Source organism: Melanerpes formicivorus, unplaced genomic scaffold, assembly GCF_026170545.1.
Source record: "Melanerpes formicivorus ecotype bairdi unplaced genomic scaffold, bMelFor1.0.p_v2 SCAF_5, whole genome shotgun sequence".
Taxonomy (NCBI): Eukaryota; Metazoa; Chordata; class Aves; order Piciformes; family Picidae; genus Melanerpes; species Melanerpes formicivorus.
In genome coordinates this window covers 34,756,737-34,782,473 of record NW_027142357.1, presented here as the reverse complement: position 1 = coordinate 34,782,473, position 25,737 = coordinate 34,756,737, and the positions used below count along the sequence as shown (strand labels likewise).

The 25,737-nt window shown below is 38.3% G+C and overlaps 1 protein-coding gene across 7 annotated transcripts in view; it reads left to right on the top strand.

Moving 5' to 3' along the window:
- The window catches only part of NCKAP5 (NCK associated protein 5), a 531,557-nt gene that overhangs the window by 428,204 nt on the left and 77,616 nt on the right, over positions 1 to 25,737 (top strand). For all 7 annotated transcript variants that reach the window (XM_068139093.1, XM_068139094.1, XM_068139096.1 and 4 more), the window contains 2 exons: positions 5,334 to 5,372; positions 11,701 to 11,820. In XM_068139093.1, the coding sequence (XP_067995194.1) occupies positions 5,334 to 5,372; positions 11,701 to 11,820 (159 nt within the window). The remainder of the gene's footprint in view (positions 1 to 5,333; positions 5,373 to 11,700; positions 11,821 to 25,737) is intronic.

The window sequence follows — 25,737 nt, the reverse complement described above, 5'->3', positions numbered from 1 at the left end:
CAGCTCTAGCACAAGAAGCCCCCAGTTTACTGCAGATTTTCATCAGCAAATTGTACTTTTGCCATTGTAGCATGGTTTTATTGGGGAGCTTGAGTAAAATGCTTGCAGATACACTTTCCTGTTCACTTATGTTCTGCCTGTTCTGTGGCTCTGAGATACCAGCAGAGCCTTGTTCTGCATTGGCCTGAGTTACTGCATTCAGTGCACACTTGAAAGATATTTGGATACTTTAGTCATAAGGATTAAATTACCATATAATTACTAACTTTAGTTTAAATTACGGAGCTAAACTTAAAATTATTCTGTTTGTCTAGGACAGAATCTGCCCACATAATTAATTTTGGAAATGAGTAAAGCACCATAACTGCCCCTTCCACAAAAACACTCCAGGCAGATTATAAGGACAGAAGATACTTTTTTATTGTGCTTGTAGTAACATGATGGCTTTCTGAGCCAGGGATGTGTTTCTTACATGCTGTTTTAGTTTGGAGAACAAATAATTATATCAAACTATACTCTGAACGTTATTATCTTCAACATTTTGTTAGCTGTTTTTCTGTTCTTCCATATCATCACAGCTGTGCCCATCTTCTCCTACTGTGTCAACTTTTTCAGGAGATACTGCTTCTCATCATATGTGGTTTTGTGCTCCCCAGCTTTATTTTTTCGTTTGCTTATCTTCCTTTTGTGTGCAGTGATCTCTCTTTTCCTTCCCCATGGCACAGTATCATTTTTTTTTCTTCTTTCTCCCATTTCAGCCACCACAATGTTTTGATAGTGGTTCTGTAAGCGTAATTGTTTTAGCTGACACAAACTTGGACCTAATCATTCTGATCACTGAAGTGAAGAAGTTCTTGCCAGTGACTCAAGCAACAAAGCCATATTCAAGAATTGCCATTTTCTACAGGTTGGCATCTTCCTGAGCACATTCTCATGGTGGAGCTTCCTGTGAAATCACACATTCTCACTCTATCTTATTGTAGTAACAATAAAGAGAGCATGAGATGAGACATAAACGTAATTAGTGCGTCACACAATCAACAATTGTGAGAACTTTTGCTTCCAAACAGAGTCTTCTGATGATGTGTTGTGGCAGTCTTTTCCAAACAGGGATTTTTAGATTCTTACTGAAGAGCTTAAGCAATTAAAATGCTTTCCATAAATATTTTTATTAAAAGAAAAAAGTCTTGCACTTGAAAATTTCTTCCTTGTAATCTGATGCTTCCTCTGCTTACAGCTCACACTAACCCCACTTTCTGAAGGTGAAAATCTCTTCAGACCTTCCCTAGTTTCAGCTTCAGAACTCCTCCAGCACCTTTTGGAAACACATATAACATGTACAGCTAGGTATCTGTGCTGCAGCACCATTTTGCCCCAAAGAGATGTGTTGGGCTTAAAGAGGTGTTCTTGATAACACAAGGCTGTGATCACACCCAAACCCAAGACAGCTAGGCCTGCCACCAAATATTTGAGTGCTTGCTATAACCTTTATTTTAATTTTGCCTCTGGAGTCCAATTAGTCATGAGGGTGTTGAACTTCTGAGCTGATGCACAAGGAGGAGCGCTTTCCTCCAAAGCTAATACCTAGCCATACTGGGTAGTTACATATTTAGAATGCTTGACAGGCCCTTGAGGTAATGAATGTTGGGAACATCATTTGATAACTATTGGGAGAATGCTGCCATCTTTCACTCATCATTGAGCATCCTCAGAGTGCAGCTTCTCTCCCCTCGGCAAAGGCAAACTGCTCAGCACACTCAAGCATCATTTAATCTGGCCCCTCTGCCAGTAGTGTCCCTGCTTGGTCCCTCAGGCCTCTATAGCAACATAAGGACACTTGCTATGCACAGTATACTTTCTGCTGATGTGTTGGTGGCCATGAAGCTGCAGATGAAAGAAGTTAAAATATCCACTGTGATTTTTCTTTTTGTGTGACAGAAACAAACAAGAGCTGAGTTTTTAAAGCTATGCCTGCCATTATTTTCTCTTCTTTTTTCCCCAAGCAATTATTTTACACAGTTGTTTTCATTCATATAATGCCCCACATTTAATGGTACATGACTGGTTGTACCTGTGACTTAAAACTGCATATTCTCTAGTCATTTCTGTGGGTAAATTCAATTCATTGAAATGTTCATAGAGATGTCATCTGAAAAGATTATGGGTCAAAGATGAATCAAGCCCTTTATGAATTTTAATAAATATTCACTGGTTTTTAAAGTAATTGCTCATCTCTGAAGAGTACATACAAACAACTTCAGAAGAGTATTTGGAAGAAAGCGTCACTGAAATCTTCCAGTACTTCAAAAATAAGAAAAGAGCTCATTTAATTTCAGAAGTACTCCATAGATGTATCCCTCTGTCTCTGTAAAATTTAATGGAAAAACCAGGATTGTCTTCTTGTACCTTTGGGGTTTGAGGTTAACATGGTTAATCCTTGTTTCCTATCCTGGAATTCAGCTGTCAGTTTACTGGTAAGTGGTAATGTCATGTTTATTCACATCACTGTGCCAGCTGAGATTTCTGTCAAGCTTCACCATACTTACATGCAGGAAATGTGCAATTTAGGGTAGATTATAGTTATGCCGATGTGCTAAGAATTAGCTAATCAAAAATATGAAGTTATCTTTAAAAGGCATCATATTTTTAAGATTTGAATAAAATGTAAGGCATTTTTAGTATGCTTGAAATATTTCTGTGTGTATGAATTCATCCATTCAAGGCAGCTATGTAACATCTCAGTATTTGTGAAAGGTGTCATAGATGTTACAATAGAGGCTCTTCTCTTTGATTCATTCTTTTTCCTTTGTACTTTTTATATGAAGACCACTTTATAACATGTATATGTAAACATAACTGTGTAAGGAAGAAGTCAAGCTGAATCTCTTTTATTGCAATCCATGAAAAGAAACCTCATCAAATATCTTGGCTATGAAGTTGAAAGGAAAGACAGGCAGTGTGAAGACAAGCAGTATCACCTGCTACCTAATAGACTAAGGAACCAGCCGTCTCTATTCTATTCCTTGTTTCACCTTGGTTAACTGTCATTTTACAACCTCCTTTTTCATAGTTACATAGTTTCATAGTTTCATTCAGGGTTGGAAGGGACCACAAGGATCATCTAGTTTCAACCCCCCTGCCATGGGCAGGAACACCCCACACTAGATCAGGCTGGACAGAGCCTCATCCAGCCTGCTCTTAAACATCCCCAGGGACGGGGCCTCGACCACCTCCCTGGACAACACATTCCAGGGAGGTGGTCGAGGGTCGAGGACTGGGTTCCTGGGACTGAGCTGCAGGTCTGCCTCATATCAGTGGGATTTTTGTATATTCTGCATCTCAGGAGTCAGTTCTTCAGCCTTCTGTTCTCAGTTTCCTCAGTTTTTGGTAGTTGTGACAATTAGTTTTGCAGTGCTGTGTTATGTTGTTCATTCAGATCCGTGGTTTCTCTTCATACCTGTAATTGAAAATGAAGTAGATTTGTTAGCTTAGCAATTTATTTCCATCTGCTGTAGGAGTGGAATGGCAACCTTATTTGAAATGCAAAAGTTTGATTTCACTTACTGACTGCTAAATTAATTCTGGTAACTGTGGTACACTTCATGAACGGCTTCCCACCTCTGTTCCTACTGAAAACCAAGAATATAGACCTGAAAATCTTTGAATTGTAATAGCAACACAGTTTGCCAAGGTGCTAGATACTAGAATAAAATAACGACATTCTGTAAAGAAATTAGTTGCATATCTCTGTATGGATAACTCACAGGTACTTTCCTTTTAGAGACCTAACTTCATGCACTCAAAACTGGAAAATCTGTCACATATGCATTGTCAAGTTGTTTTTTCCCATTTGGAAGATTATGCCATTTACACTCCTCCATGCAATGTGTGAGGCTATAGGAATAATTTTGTAGGCTACACTGTTGTGAGTGACTAGTACACCCTTCAAAGAACCTTTAAGTTCTCCCTTGGTAAAGTAACTCTGTGTCAGAAAGTAAAGAAATAATGTATTCAGTATGGTTTGTTCAATTTTCAGGTAGAGCAAACAGACTTTAGAAGTACATGCCAGAAGGAACACTGTCAGATGTGGATCCTGAAAACCTGTAGGGCAATGCACATGATTTTTCAAAAATGTAACATATTTACTTCTGTTGGTTATTGCTATTCTAATATTAGTCCATGTCTTGTGTTAAATCATGTATGGAGCTATTTTATGGCACCATTGTTCCAGGGGCTGCCTTAAGTTAGGGACCAGTTTGGAGGAAAAAATGATACTAGGCAATTTTATAAGAGTATGAATCAAATGTAACTTTGGGATCTAGCAGAACTGAATTATTCACAGAAATAAATTAGCTTTGACTCTTTCCTCACAACTCATTTCACATCAATGGTGTGGAGTTTTTTTCTTTAATTTGCCAAGAGCTAAAAGAATCAATGCAGATTTGGTGGTATCTGCCTGTGCTTTTACTGTGATTTCTGAAAGTCAAAGCCAAACAAGAAATCATAGCTCCTGTCTTTTTCCACAGAGTGAGATCTTTAGCTTCTCTGCCTAAATGCAAGAGTAGAGAAGTAGGCAAACACATTGTATGATGGATGATATATGCTTATATAGTTTTAAATTACATTAGAAACATAGAAGTTAAAAGCCATCAACAGAAAATCTTATCTCAGTCCCTCATTCCATCCTTCCTTCTTCCCCTTCCCTGCCCCTGTACCTGCCGGTAAATATAAATTAGAAGGGATGTATAAAATAAATAACTTCAAAAATTCCCCATTGAATATATAGTTCTACTAATCAATGGCATGTAATCTCATTCAAGTCAATTATGCTGTGTGGTGTGAATGCCTTCCAACCACACTCTGATGACAGCAGGTACTTTAATTTTCTGTGGCACTTTATGTTTTCTGCCTCCCATGATAGATGTACCGTTTTGTCAATATTGAATCAAGAAACAATTAAACTTCATGAAAACATTCAGGATTCCATCCTCAGCTGGTAAAAATGAGTGCTAGTGAATGCAGGCAATCCATGCTGATGCACAGAAGCTGTATATGGAACTGCAAAAGTTTAGTCCAAAGGAGAGATAACAAAAGTTTACCAAATTCCTATCATGTCATACTGAAATTCATGTAATACACATTGGTTTATAATGAGGACTAGCACAGAAGTGGTTAACATGCATTTCATATGTTCTTACCAGGATTATCTGATGGAAATACTAGTAAGTAATGAAAATACTGGAATTGGTATGGATATGCCAAGAAGGTATAGATATGCATAAACACACATGGTTGCATAAACATACTTAAACTATTGTATTTATTTATTTCAGGTAGCTAATCAAGTTGTTCAGGCTCTACTTACTCAAAAGGTAAGTTGTGATTTGGGCACTGTGCTATAACTTAAGGCTTGCAGATGTTCATTGCTCATTAAGAGATCTATAGTATACCTTTCTTAAATTATGTTCATTTAGTTATCAAGGCTGCCACATGTCAGGCCCAACATTAATTTTTTTCTAGTCCAATGAGACTGTACATCTTCAAGGCTTGATCATATAGCACCCATATCTAGGTTTTATTGTGTAACTATGTTGAGACAGCAGCATCTGAAAATCCTTCCTCCAGATGGTGATTTTTTTCCATTCCCTATCCATAATGCTCTCCCAGTCCCTTCCCATGGAACATAAAAGAGATAAATAACAATGCATGTCAATAGCTGGCATGCCCATTCATATTCAGTGGAAGGAAAGACTTCTTGATGTGGGCTTGTGCTTTCCTTGGTAAAAGAGAAGGCTCCACGTATAGAATAAGGATTCAGCTGCTCTACTTGTGGGCTCAGGACCAGCAATAGGGAACTCGTATTTTGTCTCAACCTTTTGACATGCTTCCTGGGAAGTACTGCACAGGCAAAATTCTTGTATGCTGACTGCAGACCTAGCAGAATGGAAAGATTCACTATGGCTTCTGTAAAGGTCTGTTCTGATCAAGTCATGTCTGAAGTTTCTGTTCACATTACAAATGGCTGGATATGAAGTGTGGTTGTTTCAGGCAGACCCTAGCAGGAGAAGTAAAACTGAAAATTGTTAAAATGAATAATCTGGAAAAAAAGAAATAAGATGAAATTAAACAGAGAACAAAACAAGATAATGCATATAAGCAAAAATAATCATCTGCCCAGAGAGGGTTGGGAATAACTGGTAGGACAATTCCACCAAAATGTGCTCTTTGAGTTTAATGTGATTCCATATTGTCATTTGGGGGGGAGGAGGTGGGGAGAAGACAATATATAAAGATCTGTAACAATAAGCAATGAACCCTTCAATATTCATGAAATGATCCTTTGTGAGATCTAGACCACTTGATGAATGTGACGTTATTAAAATGCTTTGGATCATTTAGCTTTAAAAAGACAAGCGTGGAAGAGACATAAATACAGTCTTTTAGTGCAGATAGTGCAAAGAAGAATATAAACTGTTTTGTCTACACTGAATGACAGGACAAGAAATAATATTCTTTAAATGCATCAGGAAACACCAAGTCAAGATAATCAGAAATCTTTGCCACACACCCAGATGTTTTCTAGTGAAATACTGGAATAGATTTTTGAAGTCTGATTCCAAAGCCTTCATTATGGACATCATCCATAATGAACAGCAGAACACGTTGGAATGTGCTGCCCAGGGAGGTGGTGGAGTCATCATCCCTGGAGGTGTTCCAAGAGGGGATTGGATGTGACACTTGGTGCCATGGTTTAGTAGTCATGAGGTCTTGGGTGACAGGTTGGACTTGATGATCCTTGAGGTCTTTTCCAACCTTACTGATTCTATGATTCTATGATTCAGAGTGCCCTCTACAAATGGGGCAAGCAGGGACTGAGGGTGGTGTCAGGGCAGGTAGAATGGTGAGTACGAAGTGTTAGTGTCAGATCTGGAGACAGTGATCAGTGTCAGCCTTGGTGAGTTCACTGGATAAGCCCATGTGGAGGAGTCAGGTCCAAGTAAAGCCAAGCAAAAGGGTCAGGACACAGCTCAGGATCAAGGAGGAAGGAGGCTGGGTGCAGGCATGGCTACAAAGTGGCCGCTGCAGAGCTCAGACATGAACAACATGACCTCCATGTCTGCTGACTAAACTCCTACAAGTAGGGATTGTGCCTTGACAGCAGGATAGACAAATGTCTGCATCCATTAACATCTTTACCTAAGTAAATGATAGATAAGTGCAGAAGGTTGCATTTGGCCATCAGGGAGAAGGCCAAATACCCTTCTCAGCTCCTTACTGGGCAGACCTTTTCTGGATCAATTTTATGACATTCTGGATAGACTAAAAGGTGTGCAGGAAGATGTTCTGACCCCAGCAAGTCTCGTCTTGGTATCCTGCCCTGAGGATGGAGATGTCCAGGTAAGTGGTAGATGAGTAATGCAAGACTCTGGAGGGTGCAGCTGACCATTCATAGATAACACTTTCCTGTGACCCAAGATAGTATCAATAATTTAGAAGTAATAACATTCCCTAAATCTCTTCACCTGACAGCAGGGACCACAAAACATCCATGCAGCTGTTACCACAGGTGAAGGTTGAAAGCATCATTGTTCAATCCTATGATTTTTTGATTCACAACAAAGGCTTCTACTCTAGAAGAGGGATTTTGCCTTACAATGCGCTGAATTACTCTTCCTGTACTCTGTATACAGATGTTCTATATGGTCTGTGCATCATCAGGGGACTGCTCTCTGCAGAGCTGTTACTGCCACACCTTAGAATCATAACTTCAGCTGTCTTTAAAAAAAATAAATCCCAAATCTGTGTTTGAATACAGCTTAAATGGAAATGGAGGCATTTTCTCTTTTTAACATCTATAAAAACCTCATCCACATTTTGTAATATAAACCCATTCGTGATTAAATATTTACCAGAGGGTTTCATCTCAATATATTAGTCTCTAGTTTGGGAATATTATGGTTGTTTCCCAAATAAAGAGAGGATCTTCCTGAGTCCCTTTGCAAAGGTGTCACATATTTTGATGACTACATACTTTCTCAATAATGAATCCTCCCAAACCCATAGGAACCAAGGAGTTCATATGGATACAATACACCCAGAGTTGAATACGTTTAATAAAGTAATTTACGTAGCATTGATGGGATTTAACAGCTGCTTACCTATTACTGAGTAATAATAGGTAATTTAATATCCATAGAAAGAGGAAAGAGGGTACTCTTCTAAATGCTAATGAATATTAACTGTAAGAGTGCTCCTGACACCATTCATAGAAGTCTTTTTATAAGAAAAGACAGGAGCACAATAGCATACAATAAAGAGGAAATTGGACTCCTCACACCAGTCCCAAGTAGGTAGATACTGGAATCCTAATAGTGAGTAGTAAACAGATAAATCTACTATCGGGCAGCTAAGCAGTAAGACAGAGCCAGTCATGCCACAGAGAGATAACACACCTCTGGGGCATAGTGAGAGGAAGAAAAGCGGAGAGCTTTCAGAAAAGGGAGAAGAGTGATTTTGCACAGTAACGCGCACCGCGTAGGCTTCGCTGTGAATTTGAAATTGTCCCTCAAGGACTAATTTTTGGTTAAATTAAGTACATGCTGTAATGGAACGAATAAAGCGCTGTGCGCTTGCCAGTGTGTGGAAAGGCTGTGATTCCGCAGAGAGATTCTGGTGACACAAATTGAGTGAGCAAAGCTTGAGTGATTTATCAATGTCGCTGAAACCTTGATATGGAATTGCAGTCTTAAATGTGCACTTTTCAAGTATAAAATTTGTTACTGTACATCTAGAATTTCTCTAATATGAAAGGCTTTTTTTCTGAAGAAAAAAAAACACCCAACCCAACTCTGACTATGGAGAAACTGTGTTAAATTGAGATTTGTGCTGAATTAGCCACACAGCAAAATTTCACAATTCTATGTAGCAAAATTAGATGGATTTTCTAGCTTTACTAATAGAAAATTTTACCTCTGGGAAATGTAAGTCAGAAAGCCAACACAATTATATGGGACAAACCTATATAGTATCATAGTATCAGTCAGGGTTGGAAGGGACCGCAAGGATCATCTAGTTCCAACCCCCCTGCCATGGGCAGGGACACCCCACACTGGATCAGGCCGGCCAGAGCCTCATCCACCCTGCTCTTAAACACCTCCAGGGACAGGGCCTCGACCACCTCTCTGGACAACCCATTCCAGGGTTTCACCACTCTCATGGTGAATAACTTCCTCCTCACATGCTGTGATGTTTACTGGAAACATCCATCCTCTCTCCCCCCACCCAAAGGCTTCTCATATTGCATGAGTTCTGGGTACTGGATTTTTTGTTGCCATGTGAAACCTGGATCAGCAAGTTGAAATTTGAGTTACACCACTTAATGAAATCATTTTATGGTTTGAGTATCTGCTCTTTGCATATTACCCTCCTCCACAGCAGTGTCTTCAGAAGAGTTTGGGGTTTTTCACTCTGGATTCTATATGAAAGTAATTTCATTTTCATCAATGAAATACAGAAGTTAATGAAAAGTTAAAACAGATGAAGCATCTTCAGAGGAAGAGCAGTGTATTTCTGGAACCTCTAATAAAAGCATTTAATCCCATTTTGGGGAAAGTGAGTCTCATACTGAAGAGAAAAAGCAATAGAGATGCTCAGGTATCACAATAGTGAGGCCAAAGGAGTACTGGAGGTGTGTGGGATATTACTAACCTAACAGTTGGTCATTTTGCCCATGGGAGAGGAATTATATGCTTCAGATATTTGGTAGTTGTATTAATTGGTAATTCTAGAGCTTCAGTTTTCTACACTCAAACTTTATTTTACCATACTACTGCTACCTTTATGTGCCTCATTTGTCCTCTGGGCTGTGTGTGGTATTACCACTGGCACAGTTTATAGCATCTGGGCAAGTAATCTACTGTCTTCTATTTCACTTTTTACAGAAAGTCTAAAGTTGGAAACATAAATCTTACAGGTTTAAAACTGTAGGTTAGGAAGGTTTTGAGCAGTGGTATTGCTAAGATTTAATTTTTTTTCCTATGTTGTTAGTTTCTGTGAATCATTTTCCCCTTTCAGTGCACTTAGTAGTGTTGAAATGTTAAACACTGTTATAACAGACTCTAAGTTCTCTGATTATTTCTGAAAGGCAGGTAGGTATTGATGCTTGCAGTTTCCTAATAGAGATTGCCTTCTGCAAGACCAGAGATAAGAGATCTCACTGATAGGAATCAAAGCTTTAGGGCTTTACAAAACATCAAACTCAAGATTTTTTGGGGAGACATGTTGGAAGGCTCCAGCACTTTTACTTGAACAAGCACCGGAAACAAATAGAAACTATCAAGAGAAAAACAGCCTGTGGTATCACAAAGTTTGATACATACTATATGTATAAAAAGATGTTTACAATTTTCTGAAAGTCTCAAGATGAGCTTACTTGTGTGTTCACCTCTTATAAACTCAGTGCTGGTTATAGTGGAGTTGCTCTAGAGCAACTCTACGCAAGAATTAAAGCTACATCCTCCTCTGAGTTGTTTTCTCATAAAGCCAAGTCATCATGCTGATAATGATATGGACAGGACAGCATATGAGGATCCAGAGGCCTGTTTCTCCTCCTTCTTTTGGTGGAAAGTAATATCAGCTAGGCAATACCACAGGGCAGCAACTGTCCTAAATTTGAAGGAATGTGGGGAAAATATTTTTGATATTTAAATATTTGATTTTAAATAAAGCTTATTGTATTTGGTCTTTATTAGGAGACTACTATTCCTAACCTCTGAAGCTCTCACACCTCACAATGGACAACTACACCAATTATATTGAAAGACTGAGTGTCACATCCTTCTCTATCTCCAAAGTCTTCTTTATGGTAGAATCCTGTGGCAAAGAAAAGTGGATCTTAATTTGAAGTTAGATAGATAGATAGATAGATAGATAGATAGATAGATAGATAGATAGATAGATAGATAGATAGATAGAGTTTGCAGCATCTGAAAGCCATTAAGGGATTGTTCATCATGAACCTGATTTGGCTTTGACTAGAAGACCTGTATCTTTCGGTTTCAACAGTAATATCCTGGTTTACACTCCACTTTTGCTTCTGATAGCCTGTTTTAAGGCTTCTTGGTACCTCATGTTGGAAGTCTCAGACAAGATCATGCTACCACATGTCTGGTGCACCAGCACCATACCATAGCCTAGCCAGTTCTACAGTGGCAAGTTACAGTGGGGAAGATACAGACCATCCACGCTATGCCAGCCAGCAATGCTGACTTGGTTATTTCGGAAAAAGCAGGAAGTGAATCAGTCTTCTGAAGAGTACCTTGAAGGCACAGTACCACTTTGAACTCCTTCCTGGTTTGGTATAGCTTATACTTTCTCATTAGCTTATGCTTATTACAATATTCAAATCTTAATTGCTGCTGTCTGCTTTGCATCGTGTACAAAATGAAATACAAAATGAAATAAAGTCACTTTTTACACTAACAGAAAGGGTATGTCAGGTAGCTGCTGTTTCTCAGTACAAGAGTTTTTTAATGTTGTTTTGCAGTGATCAAACAGCCAGAGAAAATTAAGTAGCGCATTTCTCTGAGGTGTACTATTTTGAACGTTGTGTGTGTATTTCGTCTTATCCAACATTACTTAGAGCTTTTTAAGTGCTTCTATTACTTGCTTTCTAATCTTCCTATTTTCCATGTGCTGCAGGATCTGAGGGAGGAATGTATCAAGCTGAAGACAAGAGTTTTTGATTTGGAACAGCAGAATCGAACATTAAGTGTACTTTTCCAGCAGAAAGTCAAACCAGCTTCTGATCTCCTTCTTCAGGTAGGAAAAGGCCTTTGCAGAAGGAGAACTGTGAGCTTTTTATTCTTGGTGTTATAAAACCATGTTCTTCTTTTTAAAGTTCTGTCAATAAGCAGGAAATGACAGCTGATAGATTTAGAAGCATTTCTGTTATCTATAATGTGATAATATTGAAAGTGAAAGTGTATGCCAATGAACTATGACTACCTATTATGTGCAAATGTGGAGAGAGCAGCACACCTGCAGAGTAGCTTACTTTTTAGGTGCTTCTTCACTATGATGAATGGAATGATATGGGATCATTATCCCTCTGCAGGGGAGAAGCTCAGGTTCCTTAGCATTCTGCTTGATGGTGAACAGTGTAATTTCCTGTGAGAAGACAGCCCATTTATTTAACTTTTGCCATATGTGTTACAAGGGCTTAAGTACATCTTCACAGGCTTAGAGTGATTTTATTTCCTTTTTTTTTTTTATGGGAGGATGCAGCTGAGAAACCAATTGACCCATCTCCCACTCCTTTGCCTTCTGGAATAATAAGAGGTGTTTCAGTATCCCTTTTCATTTGGCATAGTCCATAATTGTGAATGAACCAATTGCTTTGTCATTTTCTTATAGAAGTAGAATTGCATTGCAAATGTTCTGACAAATCTGACCGTGGGCTAGAGAAACAATAAATGAGAAATAACCACAACTTTGCAGGTTGCTAACAATAAGGCCAATTCTGTTTTTAGCAATGTATGTTATTTTGTATTAGAGAAAAATGCATTCATTTTGGAGGAAAAATTTGAGTCAGCTAGGTAAATGGTATTAAATGTGTCTTATTTAAATCCTCTGATGTGGTGCAGCTGTAACTCAAAGTAAAATTTGCCCCTTGCACTCATGCTTGGCATCTGAGGACTGCTAGCTCTTGTCTGTTTGGGCCATTGATTGCGAAAACTCACCAGCTGATGCTTAAAGGCAAGGAACCTGCACAGTGAGAGCAAATAGCTGTACTTACTTACTACAAAGCTCTGAAGCACAGGCAGAGTGATGCCAGCTCGCCATCCCAGGGATTTGGGTTCTTAGCTTACCCTCAAGTTCTTGTTCTGTCTCTTGTACCCATTTAGGTATTGTTAGGTCAGAACCTTATCCTTTCTGATTTCTTCTCCCTTGCCCTCTGCTTTTTCCTATTTGTTCATCCTTCATAGACTCCTGCATAGGACTGATCTCTTCCTGCTTTGGTTTTGTTTTTTCTTTTCTTTCCTTCCTTCCTCCCTTCCTTCCCTCCTTTTTTCCTTCCCTCCTTTCCCCCTTCTTCCTTCCTTTCTCCCTTCCTCGAAATCACACATTGCTTATTATTACAGATATGGCTTTTCTTGCCAATTCCTAGCATGCCAACAATAAACCCTGGTTATTCTGCAAATGTTGTAGATGTGTTAGATACCATCTGAAAAATGGGATCAATGCTTTAGCAAGTTCCTTGAAACTGGATTATGTCATCATCATGAAAGAAGTTGAAAGAGATGAACCTGCATCAAGTGGAAGAAAGAACCTAATGATCTAGCAGGTTTTCCTGAGGGATTCAAACTGTTCTACATCATTATTCCTGCACAGTTTGGCAGGAACTAATGTGTATAGATTTTTTTTATCCCCCTTTTCACTTTCTTTGTCTTTATTGGCTGAGGAAAAAAGAGAATTTAGATATTTGCAAAGTCCACATCTCCCAAACAAGAACAAAATTTGCTGTTATATCCCTGCTTTTGCCATGAACAGATTTTAACCCCTCCCAGGGAAAAAAGGGCAGGGAGCAAGTAGTCATATATATCAAAAAATTAGAAACTTCTGTGCCATGTTTTACCAACAAAACCCATCAATCCATTAGATTTATGACTTTCCAGAAATTTCTTTATCCTCTAACTGTTTCTCCAGACTTGAGTAAAAGGTGTGTAGTCTGTGATCTTGCAGTCTGAGATGTAAAACCTGAAGAAGGGTGTTTTCCTTGGACTGAAATTAAGCAAATACTGCTGTGTGCCCGCACACAGCACAGATTGGGTTATGTCTTCTTGGAAATGCACACATCCCAGACTTAGGGCAGGAGCTAAATATTTATTTAAATCTGTCATTCTACAGCAGAGTACTAAATATGAGGCTGAGGACATTCTGGTTAAATCATTACCCTAATCAAAGTGAATGGGCAAGAACTGCTGACGGGCAAGAGGAACAAGGACAACATGGTGTTAATTTCACCTTTCCTGTGCTGTCTGATAAAATACAGTTCAATTCTATTGAATGCTGATCTCATCCTAGGAGTATTCACACTCACTACAACTATAAATTTGGAAGATTGCTGCAGAAGAGGATATAAGCTAAATATAAACAATATTTGTGACTTTTTTGCTGCATATCAACTTTTGTTATCTTAATGTTATTCTGTAATTGACATTAGAAGATTCTTATATTACAAAGTAAGCTCGTTTTTAAACCATAAACATTCTTGACATCTCAGATTTCAACAGAAACATAGATTTATTTATAAACAACTTTCCCAATGACATTCACCATGACTGTATTTTTGTTTTCTATATGTGGGTTTAAGCAAATAGCACCTGGTTTGTGTGTCTTCTTAGAAATCAGATCATTCACACTTTTTTTTTCAATGAAGAGATTGATACAAGTGTTTTTAATTTGACTGCAGAGATTTTTGATTTGACTGCAGAGTAATGGCCCACATACTATATACTGGTTGCACTGTGCTGTTTTTCCTCATGCTTCTCAGACAGTTCAGAACGAAAACTGATCTCTACCAGTTGTAAAAAAAAATCACGTGGCAAGGTTTTCATGACCACTTCAGGAATCCTTCAGTGTGAAAATACTATTCCATGCATTTACAAAAGTACTTAGGAAATCAAAGGGCCTAATAATATTTTAAAAGAAACAAGCATGTTTTCTTAGGGTATGTGGTTGTCTATACTGCCCTGTAAGTTCTTTGCTACTAGGAATATTGACGTGCTTGCTGTGTGTAGAGAGTGAAACAGAGGATGTGTCACTCCTATCTTGAAAAGAGTAAGCAATGCACTCTTTATGACTAAGCAATGCACTCTTTAATGCAAAATGTAAGGAGTAGAAACAGATAACTGAAGTTGGGTGGTTTTTTGGCACCTCTTTGATATTGTAGATGATTTTTAGGGCTACCTTATCTTTCTGAGGACCTACTTTCTTGCTGAATAGTGGCAATTTACGGAGCCACTATTAGGGTAGACGAATAAGAAGAAGCTTGATCACTTTATTTTAAAGAATATTTTATTCAGCTCTGAAATAGCTTTCTTTAGATGATAAAGCACTGGAAAAGTGTCTCTGTCTCAGCACCATCTGAAGAAGAGCAATAGTTTTAGTTAAAAACCTAGCACAGAAGAGCAGATTCTGCCCAAGCAGCCTTCATTTTCCTCAGTTAATGTAGTTGATAAAAAGAGATTAAATTTTCCCTCATAGCAAGAGAGGTTTGGGAATGAAAACCAGGAACTCCGTTTTGGTGAGCCACCTCATATTTCATTTGCAAGTGAGACAAGTAATTTGAAATAATAGACTAAGGTTTAAAAATTAGTAGAGCAAAACTGATTGTAAGTGAAGAGCAAAATCTGTGGAGCTGATATACAAAAGGTTGCTGAAAGGATAAGGCAGATCTGTAGAGAAGATACAAGAGTAAGCATAAAGAGCCTTAGATGAAACTTAGCACTTCTGCTTTGCCCATGACCTTGTATAGCAGCGATGAAATATTTTGAATGTGGATGTCTATACCACTCTACTCCTGTCTTAGCTTTAGCTTTTCTAAATGATGCAGTGTTTTTATCAGAGAAACTTTAAGCTACTAAAATCACCAAATAACAGTGGTTTTCCACTTCTTTCTTAGGTATAGCATCTCACAGGCTTGTTTTGACCTTATTGGTGGGTATAGACTTCTCGGTTTTAGGACATGGATATTTTCAGAGATCTTTTTATTCTAGTTAGCCCTCTTTTTCCACTCATACCTGAAAATACAGCTAATGACATTGGCCTGATTCTGGTACATGTCATCCTTTTACAAAAATGACGACTTGTGTAAAGTTACTGAGGATGACACAGGGTCAGAATGTGCCTTCTGACAGATATCACCATAATTTGCTCATATTATGTAGCTCTGTTTACATAAATTCAGCATGTTTGTTAGCTGCATTGCTCCCGTGGATGAAGCCTTGCTTTCACTTTTCACCCAGAAAGTTGCTGTTGCAGTTTCTCTGTAAAGCATTCAGAGAATCTTCAGTGAAAACTCTTTAAAAGTGGCAAGTAGCAACATTTATTGAGTGGATTTATTTGATTAAATAAGTAATAAAATTTTCATAGTTAGGAAAGTATAAAATAGTATTTCTTATAATAAGATTTATAGTATCTCTGATCTTAAACTATATTTTCATTGCCATTTTATTTCCATCATAAAAATTCTACTTTATCAACCCCGGAACAAATTGTGGAGGATGCTTGAGGCACCTATTTTCTCCTTGTATTTCTCTGGCTGGATTAGTTGTATTTGTTGCTCATGGACCATCCACATTGTTTAATTTTATGTCAAAAATTTTGTCTAGAATGCTGCAACGCAATCCACTGAATTCTCAGAAGGTCAATTTAAATGATAACTACTTTGTTATAGCTGCATTGATACTAGCTCTTCCAGTAAAACCTGACAGCTCTGCCCTGGCATAAGGGATAGAGTGTAGCTGAACATGCTCGGATGGAAACAGTTGTGCAGCTTAGCAGGAAGGGGTAAATTGCACCAATGGCATTATTATATATGGAAAGAAAAGGAGGACAATTAATTGCCCTAGCACCTGACAAAAGGAGATGGACTATCTGGCATTGGAGTCTGACCTGTAGGTCAGACGTTGTTAGACATGGTGATGTCAGAATGCGGAAGGTTAAAAGTGAAGCTGCATTGCTTTAGAACAATCAGATATACAAAATACTAAAGTATTTCAGAAAGTGAGTATTTGAGGGTTTGAAGTGAAAGCTAAAGGTCATCTCACACAGTTAGAAATCAGTTCGTCAGCAGTCCAAAATATATTTAAATAACTGGGTTGTTATATGCTGAGCAGCAGCATAATTCCCACCTGACAGAAGCCAGCTACTAGTCCTGCCTTGTGCCCCCAGGTTCTTCAGAAAGCAGGCAGACTCAAGACCAAGATCAGCAAATTGTAGGTGAAGTTTTGAAACTCCTGCAGCTGACCTGCTTATTTTCTTACTTAGGATTTTTTCCTTTGTATCCCTCTGATTGTCAGGGTACTCTTGATCTGCAAATCTGCAAAGTTCCAGCTCCAGATCACAATCTGTCTTTTTCTTCTCAGCAAGCAGATAAATATAAACCAGGTGTCACATTATCTGTAGTGATATTTACTTACTCAGGAATTGGGACTGGTGGCTTGAGGGAGAACGTAATTTCAGATCTGCTAATTATTTCAGCTGTAATGGAAACTGCCCTGAAAGTTATGACAATATCAAGGGCTCTGTCAACAGATAAAAAGGAAATCACATAAATTCAAAACATGTTTGAGATCTAGTAAGTTTAAAGTATTACATTAAACTTTATCCATGTGTTGTGTTCCTAGTAGAGCTCCTATGGTGGAGATGGTGGATTTTATACCATTTGCCTTTCCAAGAAGATTTCAGGCTGTAGCCCTGCTGGAGTGCTTTCTCCAGATCAATGCTACCAAAGGTGCATAATTGCCTTTATTAAGAACCTGTCCCAAGAAAGAGCATCCAGTCTTGTAACAGTGAGAGATTACAACAATGCTTCTGTGTATCAGGAATCAAGATAGAGATCTAGTAACGAACATGAAATTTTTGAGACTTTCAAGAACAAATGCTGATGTTGTTATTTCCTGTCTTGCATTATCTCAGTAAACTGGTACCTACTTTCTACTTCTGTTATGTCCTCACTCACCACTAATATCTGAGAAGACAGAATGACAAAGCATTGAATCTCTGTATTTCATCTCACCTTGAATCATCAGCATGTAACAATAATACCTTATAAACCATATTTCTTACCTGCCCTGTTTGCAACTCCAAATATATACTGAAGAAACATTACAGATACAAGGTATTCATGAGAGCCCACTGTTGACCTAAGTCAGTGATGAGAGAAGAAAAGGAAACAACCCTCCTCTGAAGAAACTCCATGTAACCTCCCTAAGGTGTATGGCTTACAGTTTTGAGTGATTAGCAGCAACATAATACCTGAAAGAATTAGACTAAATATCTTATAGCCAGCCAGCTCTGGAAGGAGGCTTTCAGATAAGCAGATGTTTGGGAGAGTGCTGAGAATCATTGTATGGGATGTCATCCACAGCAGTGGCTCTCTGCAAGCCATTTCTAGTCACAGGGACTTAAATTTGTAGGTGTGTAAATCACAGCTGCAATGTGTAGACCTCCAAGATGCTTTGTGTTATCCCTTGAGCAAAATGTCTGAAGCAGCTTTTCTTAGCCCTCAAGAACACCAGTCTGTAACACAGGGGAACCCTGAAGTGCTCTTTTCTGATTAGGGTAAACTATAAAACTTGCAGTTTGAAAAGAAAACATTTGCCAAAATGATTTGCTGATCTAAATCTAACTCAGACTGATAAAGGAACATCACACAAAATTGTTATAGATTGTGGCATGCTGTATGAGAGCAGATAGGGCAGTATCCCTCACCACATTTAGAAATAAAGCAATCAAAGCACATCTAGAGGTTCAGTGGAGAACAGTATTTTAACAAGGAGTTAGATTTTCTCCGTCTGTAATTTGTGTTTTGGTGATCTCCCTTCTTGTCAGACTGTTGTCCCTTGTTTCAGCACCTAAATTCTTACCAATTTGCTCTCATACAAAAAGAAAACATTAACTGAAGCCCAACAGGCTTGTAGGTCTGATGCAAATGAGAATGTTTTTAGGGTAAATTACTCCCTGCTGCTGGAATTTCCTATGTCCAGGTATGTTAACTAGCCTTGAGAGGTTCCAAAGAAAAGCATGGAAAGGCTTTGCATATCTACACAAACATTGTTTTGTGACACACTTTTAAATATACAATCTTTCAGATACCAAACGTAAAAATGAGCTTTCTCCATTATTATAATGATAATAGATGGCCTCAGCAATACCAAAACCAGTAAATCAAATGAGAAATAATCTTTAGGAAAGCCACAAGTGATCTTTGGTGAAGTATTTATGTAGGATTTTGACTGCAGAGAGCAATGTATTCTAAGTTTTTAAGAAATATATAAGCACTGTTCTGAAGAGCAAAGACAGAATATCAGAATAAGCATGTGTCAAGAAAACCATGAGACCATGCTGCTGTGACAGGTCTTAACAACAAAAGTAAGATTTTACTGCTTATTTTGTAGACAAAAATATGCAGCTGACCCTGGGTGAACCATGGATTTCTCTTTATTTTATGCATAGATTTCTATTATCAGTGATGATACACTGGTGGCAGGAATCCAATATGGCATTTGAAACCCTAAGCAAGTGTGTGGGCAGACTCATTAAGTACAAGAATGTTTTCTCATGGTTTTTTTCCTATTATTGTGTGCATTCAGAGTGGGAATAAGCTTAAATAAAAAGGAAGGAGTTCCACAATACCAAATAGCATTGTTACATTAATTTCCAAACTTGCTCTGTGCTTCAAGCTTCTAAAAAGATAGGCTTGTTTATTCCATGCAGTTACATTTAACCTGTGACATTGCTTAACCTGTTGGATGCCATTTCAGCCTGCTCTGTTTGCCAAATGTATTAGCAAGATGTACGAGCAGCTTAGCGTAAATGATCTAGTAGAGAGACTGGTTAGAAGCAGCTTTTATTCTAGATTGTGAACTTTGTGAAAACTCTGAGTTACTGATGTTTGCCTGACATATTTCTGGCTTTGAAGTTTTATAAATGTATTTATTTTTTCTATCTATATTTAGTGTATGTAAGTCAAGAGCCATTCATTCAAGTTTCCCTTCTAAATGGAACATTCATTGATGTTATGATAGTAAAAATTAGCATGGAATCATCACAGCATGGGGTATGTGAAGTACAAGCCACATATTACATATGAAAGTGCAAGTTCCTATCCTCAAGTCAGCTTTTAAAGCCTCCCCAGTTTGGATTTCACAGTGGAATACAACAGTAGCCACTGCAAGCTCTGCTTAAATACAATATGCACTAACAACAGGTGTGCTACATAATTTTCTCATCATGGTACATATTTCACACTCCATAACTCCCAAACCAAATACCATAAGAATGCATAAAATTAAATGATTCAAAGATTTAGAGGGCTGCTTTGTGTTTTGGTAGGATTCCACTGAAATTCTAAAGCACTATAGAAATATAACTATCATTATTACAGATCTGTAATGTTCATGTTGCACTAATGGAGCTAAGTATGCAGTTCATTTTTGTTTTCTTAAGACTTAGAAACAAATATAGTCTTAGAAACAAAGGATAACTATGCAATAGTGTGTGTGTAGGAAACAAGAATAGAAAAAGGATTAATTTAACCAATTATTACATTCAATATATCTAAAACCTGATGTATATTTTTAACTGTGGTTTTGCTACTATTATTTAAGGGTGGTAGAGATGAACTAATATAGAATTATGTCTATTCTACTTAAAAACCGTTGTGCAATAAGTACTCTACTTGGCAACCTTTAAGGTGTTTGGAGTAGATCAGGACAGTGTAATTTGCTAATAATTTTAAACTACACATTCTTTATTCAAAGGATACTTTGTGTTGCCATCTGCTAAGAAAAAAAATCATTTTCCTGTGATATACTTTGTATGTTTTGTATACTCCTACTGCACATAGAAGAGAAAGGGGTGGCAATTAGAATAAGTGATTATTCATAATGAATCATAAAACACCTACTGAACCAACTTCATCTTATAGTATTGAATTTTACTAATGCTCTCCTTTGTTTCCCAAATGACCTATCTTCTTTAATGATGGTTTGGATACTGGTAAGATTCAAATCCTCATCCAAAGGCCATGACACTATTGACTAAATCTCTGTTGACTTCGCTGAGAATGTGAAATACTGTATTGCAAGATAAAATCAGCACGTAGGTGCTCAGTGAAACTGAAGAGTCCATTAGTGCCTTAACTCCTAAATTACCATCTGAGTATCTCTCTTGATAAGGACAAGCTAAAAGGAAAAGTTACCTTTGTCATTAAATCTTTAATAATGTGATATTGACAGACTTGAGTATTTCTGTATTTTTAGCATTTTTAGATTGCATTCATGCTCATTTCTTTCTCTGGATGTGAGCAAGCCATGTTTCATTAGTCACTAACTGAAGTCTGGGTGCAGGGAGGAGCAGTGATTTGTCTGTGTCCTGTGCACATTACAAGGGCATTTCCAACATAATGAATTAAACTCCATTTTACTGCATTAGAAGCATGGAAACCAGACTGCCAAAGTAATGGTACCTTGAATTAATACCAGTGCTTTAAAAATCTCAAATATACACCCACTCTTCAGTTCATCTTTCTGCTACCTAGTTTCAGAGATGAACTACTTCATTTTGTAGTGTTTTGATCCTTAATTTTTATAGTCAGTCATATTTTAAAAGCAGGGATGCTCTATCTGTTGGGTTTTTTTCTTAAACTTTCCTATGACTATTAACTTTGTTTTTTTCTCTAAACAAGCCTTGAGTAATTTTTCTGTACAGTGGATACAGGCAGAGATGTAGGCACAATTGTTATGGATTATACAAACTGTAAGTGTGAACATGAATCAGAGCCACTGTGATTTAGAGGCTTGCTTAAATTTATTCTATGAAATGGTCCTTAGGAGATCTTGACACTAATTAGAAATATGAGTACTCTCTGCTCTGTTCCAGACTTCACCAGTTTTAAGGCCAATGGCATCGTGGCCTGCATCAGGAATAGTGTGGCCAGCAGGAGCAGGGAAGTCATTCTGCCCCTGTACTCAGCACGGGTTAGGCCACACCTTGAGTCCTGTGTCCAGTTCTGGGCCCCTCAGTTTAGATGTTGACTTACTGGAATGTGTCCAAAGAAGGGCAACAAAGCTGGGGAGGGCTTTGGAGCACAAGCCCTATGGGTACAGGCTGAGAGCTGGGCTTGCTTAGCCTGGAGAAGAGGAGCCTCAGGAGAGACCTTCTTGCTCTCTACAGCTACCTGAAGGGAGGTTGTAGCCAGGTGGGGATTGGTCTCTTCTCTCAGGCAACCAGCACCAGAACAAGAGGACACAGTCTCAAGCTGCACCAGGGGAGGTTTAGGCTGGATGTTAGGAAGAAGTTCTTCATAGAAAGAGTGACTGGCCGTTGGAATGTGCTGCCCAGGGAGGTGGTGGAGTCACCATCACTGGAGGTGTTTAGGAAGAGACTGGATGGGGCATTAGTGCCATGGTTTAGTGGATTAGATAGTGTTGGGTGATAGGTTGGACTCAATGATCTCTGAGGTCTTCTCCAACCTGGTTAATTCTATTCTATTGAATTTAGATCTTTAGGTCCTTCACACACATGGGATCAGACTTTCAGGTGTTCATGCATTGTGTTGAGCTACTCTTAAAATCTGGCTCATTATTTGGTGCCAAACTGAGACATGACCCCTTTTGAAATTCCTAGATAATATTTCCTATGACCTGCTTTTATCTACCATGAAAGAACAATCAATTCACAAGGGTGCAGATTCCTAATCAGATGTTGGCATCACTTCTGAGCACAGACAGATGCCAAAAAGGTTTGCAGCTATTTGCCAGTTATGCTAGAGGCAAAGCTCACCGCTGCCTTGAGCCTCAGGGCAGGCTGCCTCTGGTACTGGCTGCAGAGTGGAAGAAGGGACTGTCTTTGGTGTCGCTCTTCGGTGTCTCTTTGGTTTATGCCAGAGCCTAGTCCTAAATAGTTCTTAGAGCACAGTTTGGTGCAGGAGCCATGACTGATATTTTTCATTTTCTGGTATTCCTCCTGGCTGCAGCAATAGGAGCGAGGTGCAGATGAGCATGGTCAGTGCATGTGTGTATTCTCATATCATCCTGTATGGTGCACCCTCATTGTTGGTATCAGCACTGCCTCTCACACCTCATTTGTGTTTCAGCCTTGTTAAGGTGGCTTGCATGGACAGGCTGATTGTGACATCCTTCTGTGGTTTCTCACCACTCTGGAGTAGGTCAGTGGAATTCCAGAGGTCTGAAGCCAGGATTTGAGGTGCCTGTTCATATCATCAGATCTACAGAGCTGCACTCTCTCCTGCACACAAGCCCTATAGTTTTTTTTGCATAAGAATAAATGTTTCAGAACTTGAACTGCCATCTGGAAATCTTGTGGTCAGATCTGAGGCTTTCAAGAGTGAAATACCAAAACACATTCACACTGTGACACTCTAGCAGCTCTGTTTCTGAAAAGCAGGAAAAGTTTAGGAAGTCTACAAGACAATTCCTGACGTGGCAGAAATTCTTTTGATTTCAGTACAAGTGGAGCCAATAATCCTTACCAGCTGGGAATCTGCCCACTTACTCTTTCTTAAGCCATACCTCAAGTAAGTACTTGGAGGAAAAAGGATAGAATAATGTACCTTGTATCCAAGTGTTGAAGAAAACCTTCTTAAAAACTCGCTCCTTACTAGAAATTACTCTGCCTGAGCCAAAAAGAATGCATTAGAGTTGGAAAGAAAATATGTATGTAAAAGCCTTAAACTCACAATAAAAGTGTTTCTTGAATTCCTATCACTATGTCCATCTGACATTTCAACAATATTACAATGTTAAAACAATTGGAGGGCTGGAGAAACCTTTTAAATGTATAGTACTGAGGCAAAGAAAATGTGGCTTGTTCAATGTTAACCTTGACAAATTCATGCTCTTGTCATTTGAATGAATGAACATTTCCAGTGTCAAGCTTACTGGACCTTGGGAAATAGCAGTGAGGAAGGACTGTAAAAATGTTGCTCATCTCTCTGAAATTATTTTTCTGTGCAAATGAATTATTTCACTGAATCCCAAATGAGGATGAATCTGCTCACTTGAGTCACCTGTTCACAGCCAATGAACTCGTATGTGAGACAGAGCTTACCCTCCTTGCTTACCGTATATTGATCTAAAGCATCTTCCCTGAGCCTTCTCTCTGTTTTCCTCCTACAGGCAAAAGGTTAGAGTTAGATAATGGTATTAATTTTCCAGACATCTGCACATGTTTTAATAGCCTTTAGAAGGTTTGAAATGGTATCTGTTTGACCACCACGGGGCTAAAATGCCATTAAGGCTTAGATTGTAGCAATACATAACAATCATAGACCCACAGTTCAACCTGGCAATAAAAAAAGCTAATTTATTTTATCGGGGATTTAAATTAATGTGATGAACTCCTCTCTCAACAGGAGCTGTAACGCCACTCTTACAAAAATACCATGGCCTTGCTCATGTTCAAAACCTGATAAAACCCTTGCAGCAAGCATATTTGTTTGGGGTGCTTGTTGACAGTTTGCACGTCTGTTTGTGTGTTCGCTTAAAGTACCTAACTGTTCCTGAGACCATTTTGTTTTTTCTGTTATATTTTCATTTTTAGCCTTATTTTTTTCTATCATCTGACTCACACTCAGCTGGAAGAAAGTAATTAAGAGATCCAGGGCAGTCTCCAGCCTTGTTTTTCACATGCTGAGAACTGGAATTGTCTTGTAGGCAAAGATTATTACTGATTGGGTAAACTGAGTTTAAAATAACCTTTAAAATAGACATAGACAGTTAATAAGGATAGTTTTGGAAAATCTGTGAAAGAAATATTTAGGGCTCACACTTGTTCATTTCCAACTATATGCTAGAGGAAAGCTTCAGCTTATCCCATTATAAAGTGATAAAGCAGCATTTGATGGCAGCAGCTTCTGTGATAAAATGATCATGGCAGCGCTGAGAACGAATCTAATAAGGGAATTGATCTGTAGATTCCAATTCTGTAAGAGCCAACATCGATCAAGGTAAATGTCAATAACAAGATCGTACTGAGGTCTCCCTAATTCCTTTAGATGATTTTGGGGCATAGTCAGAAAGTGAATGTGAAAATTAATTTTAAACTGTAGGAATCATAAAGACAAAGACCAAAGTTATGTTGTGCTACCAGGAATATCCCTGACTATTGTAATACCAGCAATTTAGTGGGGTGTTAAAAATTAGTGAGTAGCATTTAAACAGATAATGAGCGATAATGCAGTGCCTGTTGTGTGACTGAAACACCAGTACTTTTCATCTGTTTTCATGTTAAAGCATTTCTTACATACACTGAAACAATAAAAAACAGCTCATCTTTTTGCTGCTAATGCATCCAATGGCATGTGTAGAGTGTGCCATAAAAGATTAATGGTACAGTTGTTCTTTCTCACAGGAGTTCAGTAAAAAGGTGTTTCCTAGGCTGGTTGTGACCATGCTGAAACGTTAAGGAAAAAAAGGGTCTGTTTGTGAGCAGTGTTATAAGAGAAGGTGTCAGGCTGTGCAGGATTCTGCCTCTGACTCTTTGATGTTCCCATTATTCATAACACCTATGTGAAGTTGAATTAACATATTAATTAGTACTAGATTAGTAGAGATGTATTTACAAAAAGCATTTACGGGATTGTACCAAATTACTAAGAAACAAAATGCAAATACGTGCTTAGGAAGGAGCTTGACTCTTCTACAATGTTACTCTCACAAAACTGCTCTTTTACCATACTCCAAGGAGTTTTCCATGAGCCAGCTCATTAAAAACATTTATTTCATTAATTATTTACATTCTGACGAGCTGATTACCGGGTCATTGATGTAAACTGTTGACTTTACGGTAATTACAAACCACAGGGAACTTTATACATACATTTTCCTAGGACATTAAATCAGCTCATTTTATTATTACTGCAATATTTACAGACTCCTACCATAGTCTTATTAAAATGAGAACTAATACTTTGGAGTCTCAGAGCTT